This window comes from Giraffa tippelskirchi, chromosome 1, assembly GCF_054371585.1.
Source record: "Giraffa tippelskirchi isolate mGirTip1 chromosome 1, T2T-mGirTip1v1.2.pri, whole genome shotgun sequence".
In the NCBI taxonomy this organism is placed as follows: Eukaryota; Metazoa; Chordata; class Mammalia; order Artiodactyla; family Giraffidae; genus Giraffa; species Giraffa tippelskirchi.
The window spans coordinates 3,645,055-3,666,984 of record NC_137275.1 but is presented as its reverse complement, the minus strand read 5'-3'; the positions used below and the strand labels follow the sequence as shown (position 1 = coordinate 3,666,984).

The window sequence follows — 21,930 nt, the reverse complement described above, 5'->3', positions numbered from 1 at the left end:
AGGAGAAATGGGGGAGGAGCAGGTTTGGGGGAGCACGGTGAGTGTGGTTTGGGGCGCCTTGGGCACATCCACGGGGTGATGTTCTGATGTTCAGTGCGGCCTAAGAAAAGAAAAACAGGAAAATGACGAGAAGCAGGAGTCAGCGGTTACGCAGGAAATGGCCCCCAGGGCTGGGGGGCCACACTGCGAGGGCCCGTCAGCACCACCCCAACACGAGACTCCGAGTCTCAGACTAGAGGGGTGGGGGCTGCCGCCCGAAGGGCATCCCACGGAGCAGGGTGGCTGATGGTCCAACACCCGGGCAGTCGGGCCAAACCCAAGCGCTCTGCCCCAGGAGACGCTAGGACCCCCTCTACACTTGCTGTTTATTTCTTTCCAGAAAAAAAAAAAGGGCTCATGTGGTCTGCCAACTTCATGGAGTGGCAATTTCTACCTTAAGCGCTTAAGAAAATGCACTGAATTTTCATCTCTCTCCCCTTCCTGAGGATGGAAGAAACTCTATTTTCAGGTCGACTTTTGCACCTCCAAGCCCCCCACTTAACAGACCCCTCCCAGCTACTGCTCTGGACAAAGACGTTAATCTTCAAAGTGCAGAGCTCACCTGCACCCTGGTTTAAAGTCCCGGCATTTTTTTTTTTTTAATGATATGCAAGAAACCAGGAATTTTGAAAAGGGCAAAAGAGATTTATTGTGTTATAATATTTCTGTTTCACTAAAACTAGTGAGATATGTCTAAACTCTCTTAAAGGTCACTGCCTGTCCATTTATTACAGAAACCACCCCCACCCCCGACCCCAGCTTATTAGACTTAATAGACCTGGTGAAATAGAGAGATGTATTTTATAGAAACTGACCGTAAGGTATTCAGAGTGGCCACTGTTGGCAAGCCGTTTGCTTAGGCCTTGAACTTGAGAACTTGTCAGAATTAAGTGGGAGAAAGTCAGTGCAGGGCTGAGCTGCGGTGATGGGAGGATGGTACGGCGGGGGCGGAGGGGCACAGGAGGGTGCAGGAGTGCCCAGGTGCCTGACAGAGTGGGGGCGCCCGTGTGTCAGAGAGGGGGGAGTTTACTGGGGTGGGGGGCAAACAGGAGGCAGAGGTCAGGGTGGGACAAAGGCAGGAAGACCTGGAGAGCTCAGGCTGGCTTGTCAAGGATGCAATGAGGTGTCTCTACCGCAAAACTCTGGGAATGTAAATTACAAATGACAGCGTGTACGCTGTTAAAGGGGCATATTTTAAAAACAGGACTTCCCTGGAATGATCCCAAAATAGCCGGAAAACATTTAAGGAGCACCCTCTAGAACTCAGAGTGTCAGGGAAGTGGGAAAGGCAGGGAATGGGGTTGGCAGACCGCTGACTGGTCAAGGTGCAGAAGACCAGAGCAATGGATGTGCAAAGACCCTGGGGTCCACTGTGGATGTTGTTTTGTTGGTCAGTCACTAAGTCATGTCTGATTCTTTGAGACCCCATGGACTGCAGCACCCCAGGCCTCCCCATCCCTCACCATCTCCCGGAATTTGCTCAAACTCATCCATCGAGTCAGTGATGCCATCCAGCCTTCTCATCCTCTGTTGTTCCCTTCTCCTCCTGCCTTCAATCTTTCCCAGAATCAGGGTCTTTTCCAAAGAGTCAGCTCTTCACATCAGGAACAAAGTATTGGAGCTTCAGCTTCAGCATCAGTCCTTCCAATGAACACTCAGGACTGATCTCCTTTAGGATGGACTGGTTAGATCTCCTTGCAGTCCAAGGGACTCTCAAGAGTCTTCTCTAGCACCACAGTTCAAAAGCATCAATTCTTCGGTGCTCAGCTTTCTTTATAGCCCAACTCTCACATCCATACATGACTGCTGGAAAAACCATGGCTTTGACTAGATGGACCTTTGTTGGCAAAGTAATGTCTCTGCTTTTTAATATGCTGTCTAGGTTGGTCATAGCTTTCTTTCCAAGGAGCAAGCAACTTTTAATTTCATGGCTGCATGGGGGTTGGAGCTGCCTGATTTCCAAGACCCCAGCGAATGCGGGTGGAATCGCCTGTGGGGCTCCCATGGGGAGACTGGAAGGCACCTGTCTCCCCAGTGGGTAGACAGGGCAAATACCCCCTGCTTGTCCTTGTGGGAGGAGGGTGTCAAGATGGGGAGTCTGACCATATGTGAGGGTTGTGAGCACATTTGGGGCTATGCCCAGCTGGCTACCAGAGGTATTTCCTCCTATTAGAGCCCTATACAGGTCTCTTGACATTTTGTCCCCTAAGGACTTGGTGGGGATTCATTCATTCACTTATTCATTCATCTATCCCACACACACTTCCTGGGCACTGGCACCTCCAGCCGTGAGCTGAGCCCAGTACCGGGCCACAGAGAGGACTCAGAGGCAGACTGGGCCTTTGAGGAGCTCCCTGGCTGGAGAAAACAATGACAAATTCATGCAGTAAGTCCCGGGACAGGGGGCCCAGAGACACTCCACACCCATGCAGCGTGGCATCTGGGAGGGCTTCCTGAAGGAGGTGGCACATGAACTGAATCAATGTTAAATAGAGGTTTGCTTTTACTAGTGGATGCTTATCCTAAATGCTTTCCTAAATTCTATGATTTCTTTCTCATCCTCATGTTGCTGGCCTTTATGCTGCCTGAGTTTTTCCTATAGGCAGGACCACCTACAGTGTTTATTTGTATTTTTTCTCTCTGGTCAGTGGTCTAGAAATTGCCATCAGCATGCATTCATGCCATTCATCCCACGTGTACTGAGTCTGGGTGGTTGGGGGAGGGAGGGGATGGCCTGGGGACACCAGGAGCCCTCTGACCAGGCCTGCCTCAGGGAGCTGGACTCTGCTGCAGCCCCCCAGCCAGCGTGTGGGCAGCTCTGTCCCGGGAGAGCGACCCCCGAGCCTGAAAGCCCTTCAAGCCCTCCTGGGTCCTGCCCTCAGAGCCCCGCCCGTGGTCTCCTGCAGGTGTTCGAGGAGGAGCACCACATCCTCTACCTGGACCACGGCGGTGTGATCGTGGCCATCAAGGACACCTCCATCCCCCTGAAGATCCTCAAGTAAGACCCTGGGTGCCCAGCGCTGAGTGCGGCAGGGGCCCGCCCTCTCCACCTGGGAACTCCTCAGAGCATTCCCCAGGATGGCACCCCCGCAGGACCCCAGGACAAAGGCACCAGACCCCGCCAAGGGGATTAGTGCCAGGCTCTGCACAGTGTCCACCCCCCACCCCCCACCAGCACCCTGCCCTCCCACCACCACCACCACACCCCACTCCCCAGCACCCACCACCACCCCGCCCCCTCACCACCCACACCCAGCACCCCCCACCAACACCCACCACCCATCACCACCCCACCCCCTCACCACCCACACCCAGCCCCCCCACCAACACCCACCACCCATCACCACCACCCCGCCCCCTCACCACCCACACCCAGCCCCCCCCAACACCCACCACCCATCACCACCACCCCCACCCCCTCACCACCCACACCCCGCCCTCCCACCACCACCATCCACACCCCACTGCCCAGCACTCACCACTACCCCGCCTCCTCACCACCCACACCCAGCCCCCCCACCAACACCCACCACCCATCACCACCACCCCCACCCCCTCACCACCCACACCCCGCCCTCCCACCACCACCATCCACACCCCACTGCCCAGCACTCACCACTACCCCGCCTCCTCACCACCCACACCCAGCCCCCCCACCAACACCCACCACCCATCACCACCACCCCCCACCCCCCACCAGCACCCCGCCCTCCCACCATCACCACCACACCCCACTCCCCAGCACCCACCACCACCCCACCCCCTCACCACCAACACCCACCACCCATCACCACCACCCTGCCCCCTCACCACCCACACCCACCACCCACCACCACCCCGCCCCCTCACCACCCACACCCAGCCCCCCCACCAACACCCACCACCCATCACCACCACCCCGCCCCCTCACCACCCATCCCCAGCCCCCCCATCAACACCCACCACCCACCCACCACCACCCCGCCCCCTCACCACCCACACCCAGCCCCCCCACCAACACCCACCACCCACCCCACCACCACCACCACCACCCACCCCACCACCACCACCACCACCCCCACCCATGCTGCTGATAGCTGCTCCCTGCCAAGCCTGGGGAGACCAGGGGGTGGGGAATGACGACCCGGCATGGTCGGGTGGGCCAGAGGGAGGCCTGGGGCTGTGAGGATGCCCCTACCCGCCCCTCCTCCTGGGAGAGCAGGGAAGGCTTCCCAGAGGAGGTGACTTTTCCGGATGGACCTGATTAGATAGGTGGAGGACAGACAGGGAAGCCAGCTGCGTGTGCCCAGGCGAGAGCGGGTTTGGCATCAGCTTCAGATGTGTGAGGGGCTGTTGTGGGGATGTGAGGGCAGGCGTGAACTCTGGACTTGGAAAGCAGAGCGGGGGGAGCTGTCAGGAAACCAGTAATCACTTTAGTCTGAAAAAGATCTTTCTGCATGGCAAGCTGGCAACACTGATACACCACACTGGGAGGCAGTAAGCTCCCATGCGTGACACGGCAGACCCTGGGCTGGGCTTGGGCACTGGGTAGGGCTGACCTGGATATTTCCAAGACCTGGATAACTGCAATCCAGGGGATCTCAGACCACACCTCCAGGGCTCCTTGACCGTAGTGTCCCTGAGCAGATGTGGATGCCACCTGCTGCTGGCAGGCAGCTGCCGTGAGCTCCTACGAGAGTGAGGGCAGGGGTCCAGTGGCGGTGGGCATACTGGGCTGGCCCTGGGGTTGGTCTCTGCCCCTGCCTGTTGGCCCAGCGGCCTCAGCTGGACAGCTCTGGTCCCTGGGCGTGGGCGGGGCTGGGTCCGACAAGGCAGCTGGCCCTGGATACAGAACTGTGTTCCCAGCTGCCCCTTCTCTCGGCAGGTTCAGCATGGACGAGGGCCTCACCTGGAGCACGCACAACTTCACCAGCACCTCCGTGTTTGTAGATGGGCTGCTGAGTGAGCCAGGAGACGAGACGCTGGTCATGACGTGAGTGCCCACGGGAGGTGGGCAGGCAGGTCAGAGCCGAACCCCAGGCGGGCCGTGGCGGAGGGCCACCCCAGGCCCTGATGCTCTAGGCGGGTTCAACACTGACACCCCCACCTCCCTCCCCATCCTGCTCACTCTCACCTCCATCTTCACACCTGCCTCCTTGTCTCTACCATCCTCTGCGTCCTCTCACCCTCTGCCACTGGGAGGTGGCCACTCTTCCCTAACCAAGGACATTTGCCCAGGATCACCTGGCTGGTGAGGGGTGGGACTAAGAGTCAAGGGTCAGCCCTGGATCACTGCCCATTTGACCCTTTGAGATTGTGATACTGTTGATGGTGATGATGATGATGGTGGTGATGGTGGTGATGATGGTGAAGGTGATGGATCAGGAAGATCCGCTGGAGAAGGGATAGGCTACCCACTTCAGTATTCTTAGGTTTCCCTGGGCTCAGCTAGTAAAGAATCCACCTGCAATGCAGGCGACCTGGGTTCAATCCCTGGGCTGGGAAGATCCCCTGGAGAAGGGAAAGGCTACCCACTCCAGTATTCTGGCCTGGAGAATTCCATGGACTGTATAGTCCATGGGGTCACAAAGAGTCGTACACGACTGAGTGACTTTCATTTTCCAACTTTAAGAAGATGGTTCTGATGGTAAAGAATCTGCCTGTGATATGGGAGATCCCAGTCCGATCCCTGGGTCAGGAAGAGCCCCTGGAGAAGGGAATGGGTACCTACTCTTGGACACAACTGAGCGATTAATGCTTTCACTTTCACACACAAATTAAAGGCACTGACTTCCTAAAACTCAGACTTAGCCAGATGCCAGCTGTTTCTCAAAGTATCAGCTGAACGTTTAGGCTTCATAAAAGGCAGGACTTCAGAGACACGGAGGGGATTAGTTAGATCAAGTGAACCAGCTTCTTTTCAGAGACTTCCCTGGTGGAGCCTGTGCAGCCCACCCAGGAGCTTGCATGGTGATCACGCTCCAGCCTGTGCGTCTTTCCTGGGCCGGGCATCAGAGCCCTGAAGTCACCAGCTGGGAGGCCGATCCCGCTCCCTGGGAGGTGGGCCATGGCCGTGCCATCCTGAGGGGTCCCTGGCCTGAATCTCCTTGTCAGTAAAGTGGGAATATTAACAGCACGCCCCCTGGGGTGGTGAGGCAGAGAGGATGTGGGGGGCGGGTGCGTGGCAGGGGCAGAACTCACGCCAGCAGTTACTGCTGCGGTCACCTCCATCGTAACACGGCTGCCAGAAGAGCGGGAGACAGGCTCAGGCTATGTGAGGACCTGGAGTGAGTGAGTGAGTGAAAGTCGCTCAGTCCTGTCCGACTCTTTGCCACCCCATGGACTGTACAGTCCATGAAATTCTCCAGGCGGGAATACTGGTGTGAAGATGTCCCTTAAGGACGTCCCTTCAACGAGCTAAGACCCTCATGCCCTGTTTAAGTAACAACCCAGCTGGCTCTGCTCGGGAGAAGGGGTCACCATGGCAAAGACAGTCCCCATGTGGTGAGTTTCCCAGGGAGGAGACTGTCCCCATCAGGACGGGAATCGGGACAGCGGACCAGCGGGACGCCTTCACAACCACTGCCACCACCTCCATCTGGGCCCCCCACAACCTCTCTGTCGGGAGCCCTTCTGAGAGCTGCTGGACCAGATGGAGGAGAAGCGGGCCATGTGCCTTGGTGGGTCATGCCCAACAGCAGCAGGAGAGGCCCAGGCTGGGGTGATGGGGATTCTGGCTCACGCCTCGGGCAGCAGAAAAGCAGGATGGATTACGGCAGCTGAACACGATTGGGTGAGAGGCTGGGGCTGGAAGGAGGACTGCAGGGTGTCTCCAGACACCAGGGCTGCCCATGGGCAGGCAGGAAGGAGGGCAGGAGCCAGTGGAGAGCGATTAGGCCTCTCAGAGCCCCGGATGGAGAGGTGGACCACAGAGCGGGGAGCCAGGCCAAGGCAGAGGGATGCTGCAAGGACCAGAAGAGGCCCCTGTAGAGGCTCAGGGTCTCGTCTGTGAAATAAAGATCACAATATCTGCTTCTGGGGACTGTTCAGGGCAATAGAGGTAATGTGCGTGCACGTGAGAATCTGAGCGTGTGTGTCAGGAGGTGTATGTGTAAGAGTGAGTGTGTGTGTGCATGTGTGTCTATAAACCTTCTACAACCAAGCGTCCTACACAAACCATCACTAATCCACCATGGGTCCCAAAAGGCCAGTGTCATGGTCCCCGTTTTAAAGCCAAGGAAACTGAGGTACAGAGAGGAATGGATGTGCTAAAGGTCACAGACAAGTAAACAGGTGTCAACCCAGGCTTGTCTGGCTCCGCGGTGTCCTTTGGAGCCACAATTCCTCTTCCGGTATCAGCCTCAGACACGCAGAGCCAGCCATCATGTCCCCCAGAAAACACTTCAAGGCCCTTCTCAACTACTCTCTTAGATCGGGGTTTGTGCCCTTTCAAACCACGATTGACTTCCCCAAGTATCCAGCTCCTGTCTGTGAGCCTGGAATGGGGATCAAGGCTGCATTGAGTACATCACCTCCTCCATCCAGGTGCTCAACCTCTTGTAATATGGCCGGGGTCCTATAGGATGAACTGGAGAAGGACCAGAGAAGTGCAGGCTGGGCTCCTGGAGCCCACCTGTGAGGTGCTGGGAGGATCAGGTGGAAACCCCTTAAGCAGCAGCCTTCTCAGAGAGCGAGGGATCTGGGCGTCGAATAATAGGCACTCAACACATGACAGCTGTGGGAGAAGAAGTGGCACAAACATGCTGTGTGACCTTAAGCAAGTTACTCACCCTCTCTGTGCCTCAGTTTTCCTTTCTGTAAAGTGGGCAGGGGTGAGGATTTAGACCAAGCAGCATACAAACACAGCGCTCCCAGCCCACTCTGAGCCGGGGGATGACTCCCTACCTCTCCATGGATTGTCCAGTCTGCTTGGGGGCGAAATTCTGTGGCCCAGCTATGCAGAGGCAGCTGGGTTGCTGCAGCACGGCCACCCCCACCCCCCTCCACCTGGTGTGGACAGGCCGACAGAGGCGGGGACACAGACGGGGAGAAGCCAGACAGCACAGAACGCAGACACCTGGCCACGAGTCATCCTGCGAAACAATTCTGCCAGGACCAGCCTGGACACTGAGGGGGGGCCAGGCTTCTGACCCCACTGTGCCCGCTTCCTCGTCCGTGGGGGGCCACCTGGGATGACCCACAGCAGCGCCATCTGCGAGCCGTAGATAACGGGCGATGACGGGGGGAACGCTTGACGCTGATGCCCAAGGGCCTGCAGCCTGCCCGGCCCTGTGCAGGGTCTGTCCTGGGGCTGCCCAGCGGGGGCAGGGGAGAGACCGCTGGACCCACTGGGCAGGTGTGGACAGAGGCCCGCAGGGGACTGGTGGGCACCTGGGGGGCGGGCCGCACTAAGGCGGTTTCCTGCCCTCTTCTTCCCTCCCCAGCGTCTTCGGCCACATCAGCTTCCGCTCAGACTGGGAGCTGGTCAAGGTGGACTTCCGGCCCTGGTTCTCCAGGCGGTGCGGCGAGGATGACTACAGCTCCTGGGACCTCGCCAACCTGCAGGTGGGCCCGGCCCCACTCAGGGCACCCCCTCTGCCCGCAGAACCCCGTCCCGCAAGGCTGCCAGCCTCCCCCGGATGCTGGTCCTCCTGCTGGGTTTTCTGGCCCTTCTGGGCGGCCTGGGCCAGGGTCTGTGGGCACACCCAGGGGCACAGGGGCACGGGCCCAGCCCAGCCCGAAGCCAGCTGTGCTTGGGGTCCCGGATCTGTGGGATCGAGAAAAGGTAACAGGGCGCAGGTATCACACATTCAATTCAGTTCAGTCGCTCAGTCGTGTCCAACTCTTTGCAACCCCGTGGACTGCAGCACGCCAGGACGCCCTGTCCATCACCAACTCCTGGAGCTTGCTCAAAGTCATGTCCATTGAGTCAGTGATACCATCCAACCATCTCATCCTCTGTCGTCCCTTTCTCCTCCCGCCTTCAATCTTTCCCAGCATCAGGGTCTTTTCCAATGAGTCAGCTCTTCACATCAGGGACAAAGTATTGGAGTTTCAGCTTTAGCATCAGTCCTTCTAATGAATATTCAAGACTTATTTCCTTTAGGATGGACTGGTTGGATCTCCTTGTTTTCCAAGGGACTCTCAAGAGTCTTCTCCAACACCACAGTTCAAAAGCATCAGTTCTTCTGTGCTCAGCTCTCTTTATAGTCCAACTCTCACATCCATACATGACTACTGGAAAAACCATAGCCTTAACTAGACAGACCTTCTTTGACAAAGTAATGTCTCTGCTTTTTAATATTCTGTCTAGGTTGGCCATTGGGTAACACCAGTGGTCTGGGGAAGCCCTCACGCCATAATCTCAGACACACAAAACTGTTCCTACAGCAAAATGAGTAATATTCACCTGGAGAGGAATACGTGAGGACTAGAAATGGTCTTCCGGTGCAATTCGGGTTGGGTGGTCAGGATTTCAGAGTGGAGGGGCCCTGAATTGCTGGGGCGGGGGGGCCACAGCTGTACCTGCCATGGTGCCTGTTCACACCAGTGTGTCCTGTTCGGATTGTTGGCTGAGCACCTCCTGTGTGTCCCCTGAGGCCTGGAGGCCGTGGCTCGTCCCAGCCTCACAGGGCCCACCTGAAACCCTTGGGCCTGAGGATTGCACGGGGCCTCTCTTCCGGGCCTGAGAGCCCCTCAGGGCCCAGCAGGGCCAGGTACACAGCACTCAGCGAGTGCTGGGGGGCGGACGGGGGCCGGGCTGCCCCGGGTTGGTCTCGGGCACACACACAGCCCTGCCCCAGGCCCCGGTTTCCTGCCCTGCTGACCACCCAGGCCTTGGGGATAAGGAACGGGCCAGACTGGCAGTGGGGGCCGCAGCGGGGCAGCCCCTCACCCCGTGTTCCCTGCAGGGTGACCGCTGCGTCATGGGCCAGCAGAGGAGCTTCCGCAGGAGGAAGCCCGCGTCCTGGTGCGTCACGGGCCGCAGCTTCACGGCGGCGCTCACGGCCCGCGTGTGCCCATGCCGGGCCTCGGACTTCCTCTGGTGAGGGGCCCACTCTGCCCCGGCCCTGGGGGATGGGGGGGTGGAGGTGCTGCCTGAGCGACCCCGCAGCCACTGCCCCCGGGGCGACCTGAGAGAAGGAGGCCTGAGAGCCACGCTGCAGCACGGCCCCCTCATCCTGGGCCCGAGCACCAGCCACCCGGTCCGGCACACGTTCAAGAATCCGTAGGCATCCCTCCCAAGCCAGCGCGGGGTGGTCTGCTCCCAGGTGGGCGGGGACACCAAGGAAGACAGAGGGCACCCTGGGGACCGGCCAGCCCCTCCTCCACCTTCCAGAGACCGGGCTGAAGCCCCCTGACCACCACCCCCCGCCCCGCTCAAGGACTCCTGTGCTTGCCCACCACCCACAGGAGAATGTCCGAGTTCTGGAAGCTGGCTCCCTCCCCAGCCATCCTCGCCCTTCCTTGTCCTGCCATCCCCACCTAGGTCTCCCGGCTCTGGCGCTGAAGGGGCTGGTCCCCACCTGCAGTACCCTTCCCCCCTTCCCCTGCTTATCTCTTGATCTTCCATTGAGAGTCAGCCTACCTCCTCCAGGCAGCCCTCCAGGATGCCCAGGCTGGGTTCAGCGCTTGCTGTAATTTCCCAGAATCTCCTTTGCATCCCTTCTCACCCAGAAAGTAACCGTCAGCTTTCAGTCCTTCTCCCCTCTGGGATGGGGCCTGTGGATCTGCCTCTGTGTGTCCTTGGTGTGGGGCACCTACCCTGGGCTGGCTCACATCCCCACCACTGCCCGTCTCCTAACCTCCGTGTCTTCCTCCTCCCAGTGACTATGGATTTGAGCGTGCCCCCTCCTCGGAGTCAAATGCCAACAAGTGCTTTGCCAACTTCTGGTTTAACCCCCTGTCTCCCCCTGATGACTGTGTCCTGGGCCAGACCTACACCAGCAGTCTCGGGTGAGTCACACGGGGCAGAACCATGGTGACCCCTGCCTTTCCCGCCTGCTGCCCACAGCTCCTCGCGTGGAGTCCAGGAGAGAGAAATCAGGGCTGACCACCCTTTGCGCTGGGGCTCCTGCAGGTCACCCAGACTCTGCACCACCCCCCACCAGGGCTCTCCATTCGGAGCCCAGGTGGGTCAGCGTCAGGAGAAGAGATGCCCCGAGCCGGCTCCGAACAGAGAGCAATAGGCAGAGAAGGTCCCCGGCCTGGGCGCTGAAGGAACCCACCTCCCTGGCCCCTCTGAGCCCCTGCAGTGCCAAAGCCCCTCCCCATTTGCCAACCGTGAGCGAGCCAGGCCTGAGCTGGGCCAGAGATATTCACACTCCCTTTAGGTCTCAGCTTGAATGGCCCCTCCTTCAGGAAGCCTTCCCTGACTCACCCTGGGCCCCGAGCTTACTCTGTGGGAACGGAACGTCCCCAGTTATTGTCACACTCACCCAGTTGTCCCCTGGACTGGACTGAGCTTTCCGACACATGATGTGTCCCTTGGTGTGTGGTGTGATGGACACACGCTGTGCGTGAGGGGGAGGGAGTGCTCCACAGGTGTGACTTCCTTCCTCCCGCAGAGGCTGAGCATGCTGCGTCTCAGGGATCAAACTGTAACAGCATTCTGTGCATAACAGCTGGGAGCCCGCCGCTCCACAGGCCCTACGCAAGTCTCATCTAAAGGTCACTGTATCCCTGCGGGGAAGTTCTGAGAGGGAGTGAACTGCCTATCGACTTATTAGACAAGCCTGGTTGCTGCCCCTGGGGATGGGGCAGGACAGAGCCTGAAGAAGCAAGAAGTAGGGCCAGAGAGTGCAGGCTTGGACCTCAGCAGCATAAATCCCATCATCCGTCCAGCCGATCATCCAATCATCTATCCATGTATTCCTCATCCATCCATCATCCATTCATCCATCCACCCATCTGTCCATCATCCACCTATCCATCCATCCATCCAATCATCTATCTGTGTATTCCCCATCCATCCATCATCCATCCATCCATCCATCATCCGTCCACCCATCCACTCCTCCACCATCCATCCATCATCCATCTATCTATCCAATCATCCAGTCATCTATCTGTGTATTCCCCATCCATCCACCGTCCACCCATCCATCATCCCTCTATCCATCCAATCATCCAGTCATCCAATCATCCGTGTATTCCCCATCCATCCATCCATCCACCCATCCATCCATCATCCATCTATCTATCCAATCATCCAGTCATCCAATCATCCGTGTATTCCCCATCCATCCATCATCCACCCATCCACCCATCCATCCATCATCCATCTATCTATCCAATCATCCAGTCATCTATCTGTGTATTCCCCATCCATCCACCATCCATCCATCCATCATCCCTCTATCCATCCAATCATCCAATCATCCATGTATTCCCCATCCATGCATCGTCCATCCATCATCCATCTATCCATCCAATCATCCAATCATCCATGTATTCCCCATCCATGCATCGTCCATCCATCCATCATCCATCCATCATCCCTCTATCCATCCAATCATCCAATCATCTATCTGTGTATTCCCCATCCATCCTTCCTCCATTCATCCATCCACCCGTCTGTCCACCCATCCATTCAATCATCCATCTCTTTATTCTTCCACTCACTCATCCACCATCTGTTCATCCTCGCATCCCTCCAACAATTCATCCATCATCCATCATCATCCATCCCTCCCTCCATCAGGGAGCCACAGCAGCTGCTCCAGGGCTGGGCAAGCAGGGACTCTTGTCTGAAATGTCAGAGTCAGGACCCATATCAAGGTCAAAGGGTTTCATTTCACACCATATGCACACTCTGGATGCCAAGGTGCTGTGGGTGGGTAGCTCTTAGGGAGGGTATTTTCTTCCCAACTAATTACATGCATCTTTGCATGATAACAATTCAGCTGATGCCACCCTAGCAGGGTTTTCCTAATGTCTCCTAAAAGTTTGTTGTTATTGTTTAGTCGCTGAGTCGTGCCTGACTTTTTGCGACACCATGGACTGTAGCCTGCCAGGGTCCTCTGTCCATGGGATTCTCCAGGCAAGAATACTGGAGTGGGTTGCCATTTCCTCCTTCCTCCAGGGGATCTTCCTGATCCAGGGATCAAACCCATGTCTCCTGCATTGGCAGGTGGATTCTTTACCATCTGAGTCACCAGGGAGGCCCTAAAAGCTTACTAGAGCGCATTAGGCTCTGCCTGCCAGCACCCTACCTGCCCCCCTACCACCACAGGGCCTTTGCACACACTGTTTCCACTGCCCAGGACACTCTTCGCTCTCCTGCTCACCTTCTGCTCTCAGCTGAAAGCCCCTTCCTTGGGGACCAGCTCCTCAGGTGCAGCCCCTTCCCCACACTGTCACGGTCGTGATGTTGCCTTGATGTGGGGGGTGGTTTGGTGAGGGCTGCCTTCCCACTGCACAGGGCAGAGCTGCGAGGGATGACCTCGACCCCTGCCCCTGGCACATAGCAGATGCTCAGCCAATTTGCGTTGCATGAATTAGCTGGTGAATTGGGTGTCATCTGGCTCCAGTCCCTCAGTGTAAGAGGAAAAGGCCTCCCATGGAACTGTGTTTGCCCACGGCCACATGGCGTGTCAGCGGGAAGTCCCAGCCCCCCCTGGGCCCTCTGGCTTCCCGGGACCACGTATCCCAGCAGTCACAGTATCCATTCTGGCTCCTTCAGTCATCCCCCCAGCAACAACAGCTCTCAGCATCGTTGTAAGAGTACGATGGGAGCAGTGAGGGATGCGGGTCCTGCCGTTAGTGCTCATTCCCTTCTCTGAGCCTCAGTTTCCCCAACTCCAAAATGGGGCAGAAAGAGCAAACAGACAGAGTCAGGAAGAGGGAGGGCGTTGAAGCGTGGGGTCACAAGCCAAGAGCCCCGGCACAGCGATCGAAGCCGTCCGTCTGTGCGGCAGGCCCCGCCCCGCCCCGGCCCGTCCGGGCGGCCCCTGACCCGCCTTCTGGCCGCAGGTACCGGAAGCTGGTGTCCAACGTGTGCGAGGGCGGAGTGGACCCGCGGCAGAGCCCGGTGCGGCTGCAGTGCCCGCTCCTGCCACCCCGGGGCCTGCAGGTCAGCATCCGCGGCGAGGCGGTGGCCGTCCGGCCGGGGGAGGACGTCCTGTTCGTGGTGCGGCAGGAGCAGGTGAGGGGCCGCTTCGGTCGGGCAGACGGGGTGGTGGGCAGCGTCCTCTCCCCCTCGAGTCCTAGAGTGCGGAGTCATCTGGACCAGCGTTTTCCAAACTGCGGGTGGTAACAGTGTGCTGGAGACCCCTGCCCAGGTCCAGGCCAGCACTGAAACAATGAAATGGAAAACTCGGGAGAGAGTGGAGGGCCGGGGGCGGTGGAGCAGAGAGCCGCCCGCTCAGGTCCAGGGAGAGGCGGCTTCAAATACGTCTGCCTGTGTGTTGACCGCATGGTGATGTCAGATTCATTCATTCCTGTGGGTAGCAATAGAATGTTTTAAGCCTCTCATTATACTGATCTAGCTAATTTGGAATCTTAAGAAAAACAGGCAGTTTAAAAAAATAGTATTACTTTATAATCTCATAGCCAACACAAATTCTGTAATAGGTGATAGGTAGATAAATCAGTTCAGTTCAGTCGCTCAGTCGTGTCCGACCCTTTGTGACCCCATGGACTGCAGCACGGCCAGGCCTCCCTGTCCATTGCCAACTCCTGGAGATTGCTCAAACCCATGTCCACTGAGTCTGTGATGCCATCCAGCCATCTCATCCTCTGTCGTCCCCTTCTCCTCCCGCCCTCAATCTTTCCCAGCATCAGGGTCTTTTTCAATGAGTCAGCTCTTCACATCAGGTGGCCAAAGTATTGGAATTTCAGCTTCAACATCAGTCCTTCCAATGAACATCCAGGACTGATCTCGTATAGGATGGACTGGTTGGATCTCCTTGCAGTCCAAGGGACTCTCAAGAGTCTTCTCCAACACCACAGTTCAAAAGCAGTGATTTTGGAGCCCCCTAAAGTACGGTCTGTCACTGTTTCCACTGTTTCCCCATCTATTTGCCATGAAGTGATGGGACTGGATGCCATGATCTTCATTTTTTGAATGTTGAGTTTTAAGCCAGCTTTTTCACTCTCCTCTTTCACCTTCATCAAGAGGCTCTTTAGTTCCTCTTCGCTTTCTGCTATAAGGGTGGTGTCATCTGCGTGTCTGAGTTCATTGAGATTTCTCCCAGCAATCTTGATTCCAGCTTGTGGTTCATCCAGCCCAGCATTTCGCATGACATACTCTGCATATGAGTTAAATAAGCAGGGTGACAATATACAGCCTTGATGTACTCCTTTCTCAAATTGGAACCAGTCTGTTGTTCCACGTCCAGTTCTAACTGTTGCTTCCTGACCTGGGCAGGTTTCTCAAGAGGCAGATCAGGTGGTCTGGTATTCCCATCTCTTTCAGAATTTTCCACAGTTTATTGTGATCCACACAGTCAAGGCTTTAGCATAGTCAATGAAGCAGAAATAGATGTTTTTCTGGAATTCTCTTGGTTTTTATATGATCCAACGGATGTTGGCAATTTGATCTCTGGTTCCCCTGCCTTTTCTAAATCCCGCGGGAACATCTGGAAGTTCTCCATTCATGTACTGTTGAAGCCTGGCTTGGAGAATTTTGAGCATTACTTTGCTAGAGATGAATGCAATTGTGCGGTAGTTTGAACATTCTTTGGCATTTCCTCTGTTTGGGATTGGAATGAAAAATGACCCTTTTCAGTGCTGTGGCCACTGCTGAGTTTTCCAAATATGCTGACATATTGAGTGCAGCACTTTCACAGCATCATCTTTTAGGATGTGAAATAGCTCAGCTGGAATTCCATCACCTCCACTAGCTTTGTTCATAGTGATGCATAGATAGATAAATAAATATAAATGATCCGTTTTTCAGTTCAGTCGCTCAGTCGTGTCCGACTCTTTGCGACCCCATGAATTGCAGCACGCCAGGCCTCTCTGTCCATCACCAACTCCCGGAGTCTACCCAAACCCATGTCCATCGAGTTGGTGATGCCATCCATCCATCTCATCCTCTGTCGTCCCCTTCTCCTCCCGCCCCCAATCCTACCCAGCATTAGGGTCTTTTCCAATGAGTCAACCCTTCGCATGAGGTGGCCAAAGTATTGGAGTTTCAGCTTCAACATCAGACCTTCCAAAGAACACCCAGGATTGATCTCTTTTAGGATGGATTGATTGGATCTCCTTGCAGTCCAAGGGACTCTCAAGAGTCTTCTCCAACACCACAGTTCAAAAGCATCAATTCTTCGGTGCTCAGCTTTCTTCACCGTCCAACTCTCACATCCATACATGACCACTGGAAAAACCATAGCCTTGACTAGACGGACTTTTGTTGGCAAAGTAATGTCTCTGCTTTTAAATATGCTATCTAGGTTGGCCATAACCTTCTTTCTAAGGAGTAAGCGTCTTTTAATTTCATGGCTGCAGTCACCATCAGCAGTGATTCTGGAGCCCAAAAAAATAAAGTCTGACACTGTTTCCACTGTTTCCCCATCTATTTCCCATGAAGTGATGGGACCAGATGCCATGATCTTAGTTTTCTGAACGTTGAGCTTTAAGCCAACTTTTTCATTCTCCTCTTTCACCTTCATCAAGAGGCTCTTTAGTTCTTCTTCACTTTCTGCCATAAGGGTGGTGTCATCCGCATATCTGAGGTTAGTGATATTTCTCCCAGCAATCTTGATTCCAGCTTGTGTTTCTTCCAGCCCAGCGTTTCTCATGATGTACTCTGTATATAAGTTAAATAAGCAGGGTGACAATATACAGCCTTGACGGACTCCTTTTCCTATTTGGAACCAGTCTGTTGTTCCATGTCCAGTTCTAGCTGTTGCTTCCTGACCTGCATACAGGTTTCTCAAGAGACAGGTCAGATGGTCTGGTATTCCCATCTCTTTCAGAATTTTCCACAGTTTATTGTGATCCACACAGTCAAAGGCTTTAGCATAGTCAATGAAGCAGAAATAGATGTTTTTCTGGAACTCTCTTGCTTTTTCGATGATCCAGCGGATATTGGCAATTTGATCTCTGGTTCCTCTGCCTTTTCTAAAACCAGCTTGAACATCTGGAAGTTCACGGTTCACGTATTGCTGAAGCCTGGCTTGGAGAATTTTGAGCATTACTTTACTAGCATGTGAGATGAGTGCAATTGTGCGGTAGTTTGAGCATTCTTTGGCATTGCCTTTCTTTGGGATTGGAACGAAATATAAATGATAAATAGGTGTAAATTGATGGCAAATTCATTGATAGTTAATGGATGACATAGATACAAATATAGATTGATGGGTATAGAAATATTTCATATATGTGTATATGTATACCCACACACACATATATAGGGGTTTCCCTCGTGGCTCAGATGGTAAAGAATCTGCTTGCAGTATGGCAGACCTGGGTTCGATCCCCGGGATGGGAAGATTCCCCTAGAGAAGGGAATGACAACCCACACCAATATTCTTGCCTGGAGAATCCCATGGACAGAGGAGCCTAGTGGGCTACAGTCCATGGATTACAAAGAGTTGGACATGACTTAGCAACTAACACACATGCATGCACACACACACACACACACATAAACATATAAATTTCCTCCCTGTCTCCCAGTATTTCTTTCTTTTTTTATTATAAGTGTTACAATTTTTTCTGGTTTTAAGAATGGCATATACTCATTGTAGAACACTGGGGAAACACATTAAAAACATAAGAATATAAATGTCACCCCAAATCCTATTTTCTCAAGGTGACCACTGTTAATTTATTCCCTTCTAGTCTATTTAAACTAATCTGCAGCATGCTTATTTTTCTGATTATAGATGTAACAGACGTTCACAGTAGAAAATTCAAAAATAGAAGCTAGAAAAACTCACAAGCAGACAGGAAAGCACCAAGGGGGTGCAGAAGCCCCTCTTCCCACCCGGGGCCCCAGCCTCCCCAGGCTCACGGCTCTCGGACATCGGGGGCTTCAGTTAACAAACGTGTTGGGTGAACTGAGTGGATCCTCGTGTAGAAGTCGTCCTTCCGTGCGTGCCCAGGAGGGACCGGGAAACGCCGACGCTGTCTCTGACGTTGGAAAGCAGGGGCTCTGGTCCCGTATGAAGAACTGGATGCGCGGGCGCCCGCGTGGGCGCGTTCCCGTCCGTCTCCCGCCACCCACAGGCTGTGCTCCCACCAGCCGGCTTTATAGCTGGGGAGGCCGAGGCTCAGACAGGGGCAGCCACCCACCTGGGACCACGCAGAGCTGGCGTTGGGTCCAGGCCTTGGGGCTCTGTGTGGACACCTCCTGGTTTGCAGCCCCCAGACCTGAGGCGAGGGTGCATCAGCCTGCTGGCCCCGTGATGATTGAGCCTGGCCCTGAGAATCACTCTGCAGCCTCAGGCAACCCTGTGGCGGTGGTGGTGGTGGGGGCTCTGTTCACTGCAGAGGAGGGTGCAGCCCCCTGCCCAGCCTGGGGCCACCCAGACCCTCGGAGGGGACCCAGCTGCGGCCCGGAGCTGACTTGCAGGAAACATGGCCACCTGCTGCCCTCTAGAGCCCGGAATCCCAGCAGCTAGTCACTGCTGGGACGCTCCATCCAGACCCAGGACAGGACACGCCTGGCAGCCCACCATCCCAGCAGGCTGGGACCCTCGCCTGGAGGGGCAGGAGTGAGGGAACAGCAGAAAGACGCTCTTGGAAGGGAGTCCACTGCGCTCCACTGTCTGGAAGAGGCCGCTGGCTCCCGCATCGAAGCCTTGGGAAGGAGTAGATGCAAGGTTGGAGTGGGTACACTCACTGGTGTACACTCCTGTTCTCACGCACACACACACACACACACACATGTTCACACGTGACCACACACTCGCATTCGTACACAACCGCAGACACACGCACCCAACCCAGGTGTGGAAACAGCCCTGGATTCAGGGGAATCCAAGTTCTGTGAAGATCTCAGAACTGAAAATAAGATCGGATGGGGAAACAGACCCACACAGATGGGTCCGGCTGATTCTGGCCCAGGAGCAAAAGCATTTCAGCAGAGGAAGGACAGGCATCAACAAAGGAGGAGCCGTGAAAACGAACCTCATGCCTGATGCAGAGTTGACTCAAAGTGGACGACAGCCTTAGATGGAAACCTGTGAAGCTCGTAGAAAAAAGACGGGAAAATGCCTGCGCTCTAGGGCTAGACAGAGTTCTTAGCGTTGACACCGTAAGCACCACCCGTGAAGGAAATGGGATAAACTGGACTTGAGAAGGCGGCACGTTTGATCTGTGACAGAGCCTGAGACGGTGGAAAGACGGCCACAGAGAAAATAATTACAGATCACACCCAGCAAGGACTAGTATCCGGAATATGGAAAGATTCCTCAGGGCCCAACCATAAGAAGACAAGCAAGCCAATGAGAAGATGAGACGTGGAGAAGCGTGTCACTGAAGGGAAAGGCAAATAAGCACAGGGAACCACCTTCAGCGTCATCAGCCGTCAGGGAAATGTGACGTAAAGAGGGGTCCCTGCACGCCTGCGGGAATGACTAACATGAAAGACAGCGATCGCACCAAACGCTGGCGAGGACGCAGAGAACTGGGTCCCTCCCACCTGGCTGACGCGGATGTGAAATGGTACAGCCGTTCTGGAAAGGTTGGTCATTTCCTTAAAAACTAAACATGCAACAACCACAGGCAGTTACACTCCTGGGCCTTTATCCCAGGGAAACAAAGGCAGGTTCACAGGGAAACCTGTCTGCATCAAGGTTCACAGCAGCCTTACTCATAAGAGCCAGAAATGGAGAGAACCAGATGTCCACAGTGGGCGAGTGGATAAACCCGAGGTGAGGTGGTACGTCCGTCCCACAGGTGGTACTCTGAAATAAGAAGGAACGGACTCTACACCACAGCTTGGGTGAATCTGCAGAGAATTATACTGAATGAGAAAGCTAATCCCAGTGATTCTACTTAGAGGATTGCTACTGCTAAGTCACTTTAGTCGTGTCCGACTCTGTGCGACCCCATAGACGGCAGCCCACCAGGCTCCGCCATCCCTGGGATTCTCCAGGCAAGAACACTGGAGTGGGTTGCCATTTCCTTCTCCAATGCATGAAAGGGAAAAGTGAAAGTGAAATCGCTCAGTCGTGTCTGACTCTGCGCAACCCCATGGACTGCAGCCTACCGGGCTCCTCCATCCATGGGATTTTCCAGGCAAGAGTTATTCCCCAAATAATGAAATTATAGAAATGGAGAACAGGTTAGAGGTTCTAATCCCATGGAGTCAGGGATGTGATGGAGAGGCACATCTGGGTGTGAAAGGGTAGCCATAGGGACCCCAGTGGTGACTGAATTGTGGCTGAATCACTGTGGATTCCAAGCCGTGATATGTATTCTGCAAGATGTTAGCATGGAGAGAACTGGGTACCGCGAACATGGGTCTCTCTGTGTTATATCCTTGGCCATTACATGTGAATTGGCAGTTGGCTCAGCATGAGACTTCTGAGTGTTTTTGAAGCACTCAGGAATAAACACACACACACACACGCACGCACACACGCAGATCTGCATGGAAACACTGTGCTGTGGGTGGTGGGTGTTGTGGTGACGTCACCATTTTTCCTTTCTAGCTACTTCTCTGCCTTTTTGTATTTTCTTACATTGCCGCTCTATTACCTTCCTGATTATGACAGTTTTTTTTTATTATTACTATTTTTAATATAATTTTCTTTATTTATTTTGGCTGTGCTGGGTCTTCATTGCTGCGAGGGCTCTTCTTTAGTTGAGGCAAGCAGGGGCTACTCTCTAGTTGAGATGCTCAGGCTGGCGAGGTGGGTTTTTTAAGTTTTATTTATTTATTTCTTGCCCGTACCACATGGCACATGGGATCTTAGTTCTCCGACCAGGGATCGAACCTGCGGCCCCTGTGGTGGACGTGCAGAGTCTTAATCACTGGACCGCCAAGGAAGTCCTTGTGATGAAGTGTTTTAACCAAGGGAAGTGTTTCAGGAGTTTAAGGCACACCCTCTTAGCCACTTACAGGCAGGACACAGCATCCCCAGGCAGTGTGGCACCTGCCCATTAAAGCCACATGTCCAGACTCAGCCAGAAGCCCCTTCTTCCCCCAGGAAGCTGCATGGAGACCCCTCTCTCCCGGAGCAAGTTGACCTTGAGACCACTCCCATCTACAAGGCTGCCTTTAAACAGAGAGAGCCCTGACCACAAGCCAGCCTGTGGGTTCTGGACTCACAGAACCTCAGTCCTTCAACCTATAAAATGGGGATCACAGAACATACTTGTGTAAGGTCCCCGAGGCCATCACAACAGTGGCCACAAACTGGGTGGCTTAAAATAATAGAGATTTCTCCTCTCAAGAGTTGTGGAGGCTGGAAGTCCAAAATCAAGTGTCAGCAGAGCTGTTCTCCCTCTGGAAGGGGGGTCCTCCCTTGTCTCTCAGCTTCTGGGGGCTCCGGGCATCCCTGGGCGAGGGCTGCACCCCCTCCAGCCTCTGTCTTCACCTGGCTTCCTTTCTGTGTCTCAAAGCCCCTCCTCTTTCTTATAAAGACCCAGCCATTGAACTTGGACCCTGTTCTAATTCAGTGTGACCTCAAGTTAACTAATTACATCTACCAAGACCCTACTTCCAAGTAAGGTCACATTCTGAGGTTCTGAGTGAGTGTGGATGGGGGAGAGACTGGGCATGATCCCACCTATTACACCATATTTGTGAAGAAAGGTGAATGAACATAATTTATATAATAGTACTCTGCCAAGTTCTAGGGTTTGGCAGGTGTAAACCAAGAGGATCACTAAACAGTTAATGATGGTCATGTTTCATTCCTGATCTCTAGGACATGGTTTCCTGGGTGTTCCCCCAGTGGGCAGAGGGGTGGCAGGAAGATCTGATAGGGAGGTGATGGGGAGAGAGGACAT

General features: G+C 54.7%; 1 protein-coding gene across 2 annotated transcripts in view; it reads left to right on the top strand.

Annotated features, from left to right (window-relative positions):
* Positions 1-21,930, top strand: part of SORCS2 (sortilin related VPS10 domain containing receptor 2) — a 486,615-nt gene that overhangs the window by 446,997 nt on the left and 17,688 nt on the right. For both annotated transcript variants that reach the window (XM_081580604.1, XM_081580512.1), the window contains exons 13-18: positions 2,946-3,037; positions 4,904-5,011; positions 8,463-8,583; positions 9,930-10,063; positions 10,846-10,974; positions 13,993-14,164. In XM_081580604.1, the coding sequence (XP_081436730.1) occupies positions 2,946-3,037; positions 4,904-5,011; positions 8,463-8,583; positions 9,930-10,063; positions 10,846-10,974; positions 13,993-14,164 (756 nt within the window). The remainder of the gene's footprint in view (positions 1-2,945; positions 3,038-4,903; positions 5,012-8,462; positions 8,584-9,929; positions 10,064-10,845; positions 10,975-13,992; positions 14,165-21,930) is intronic.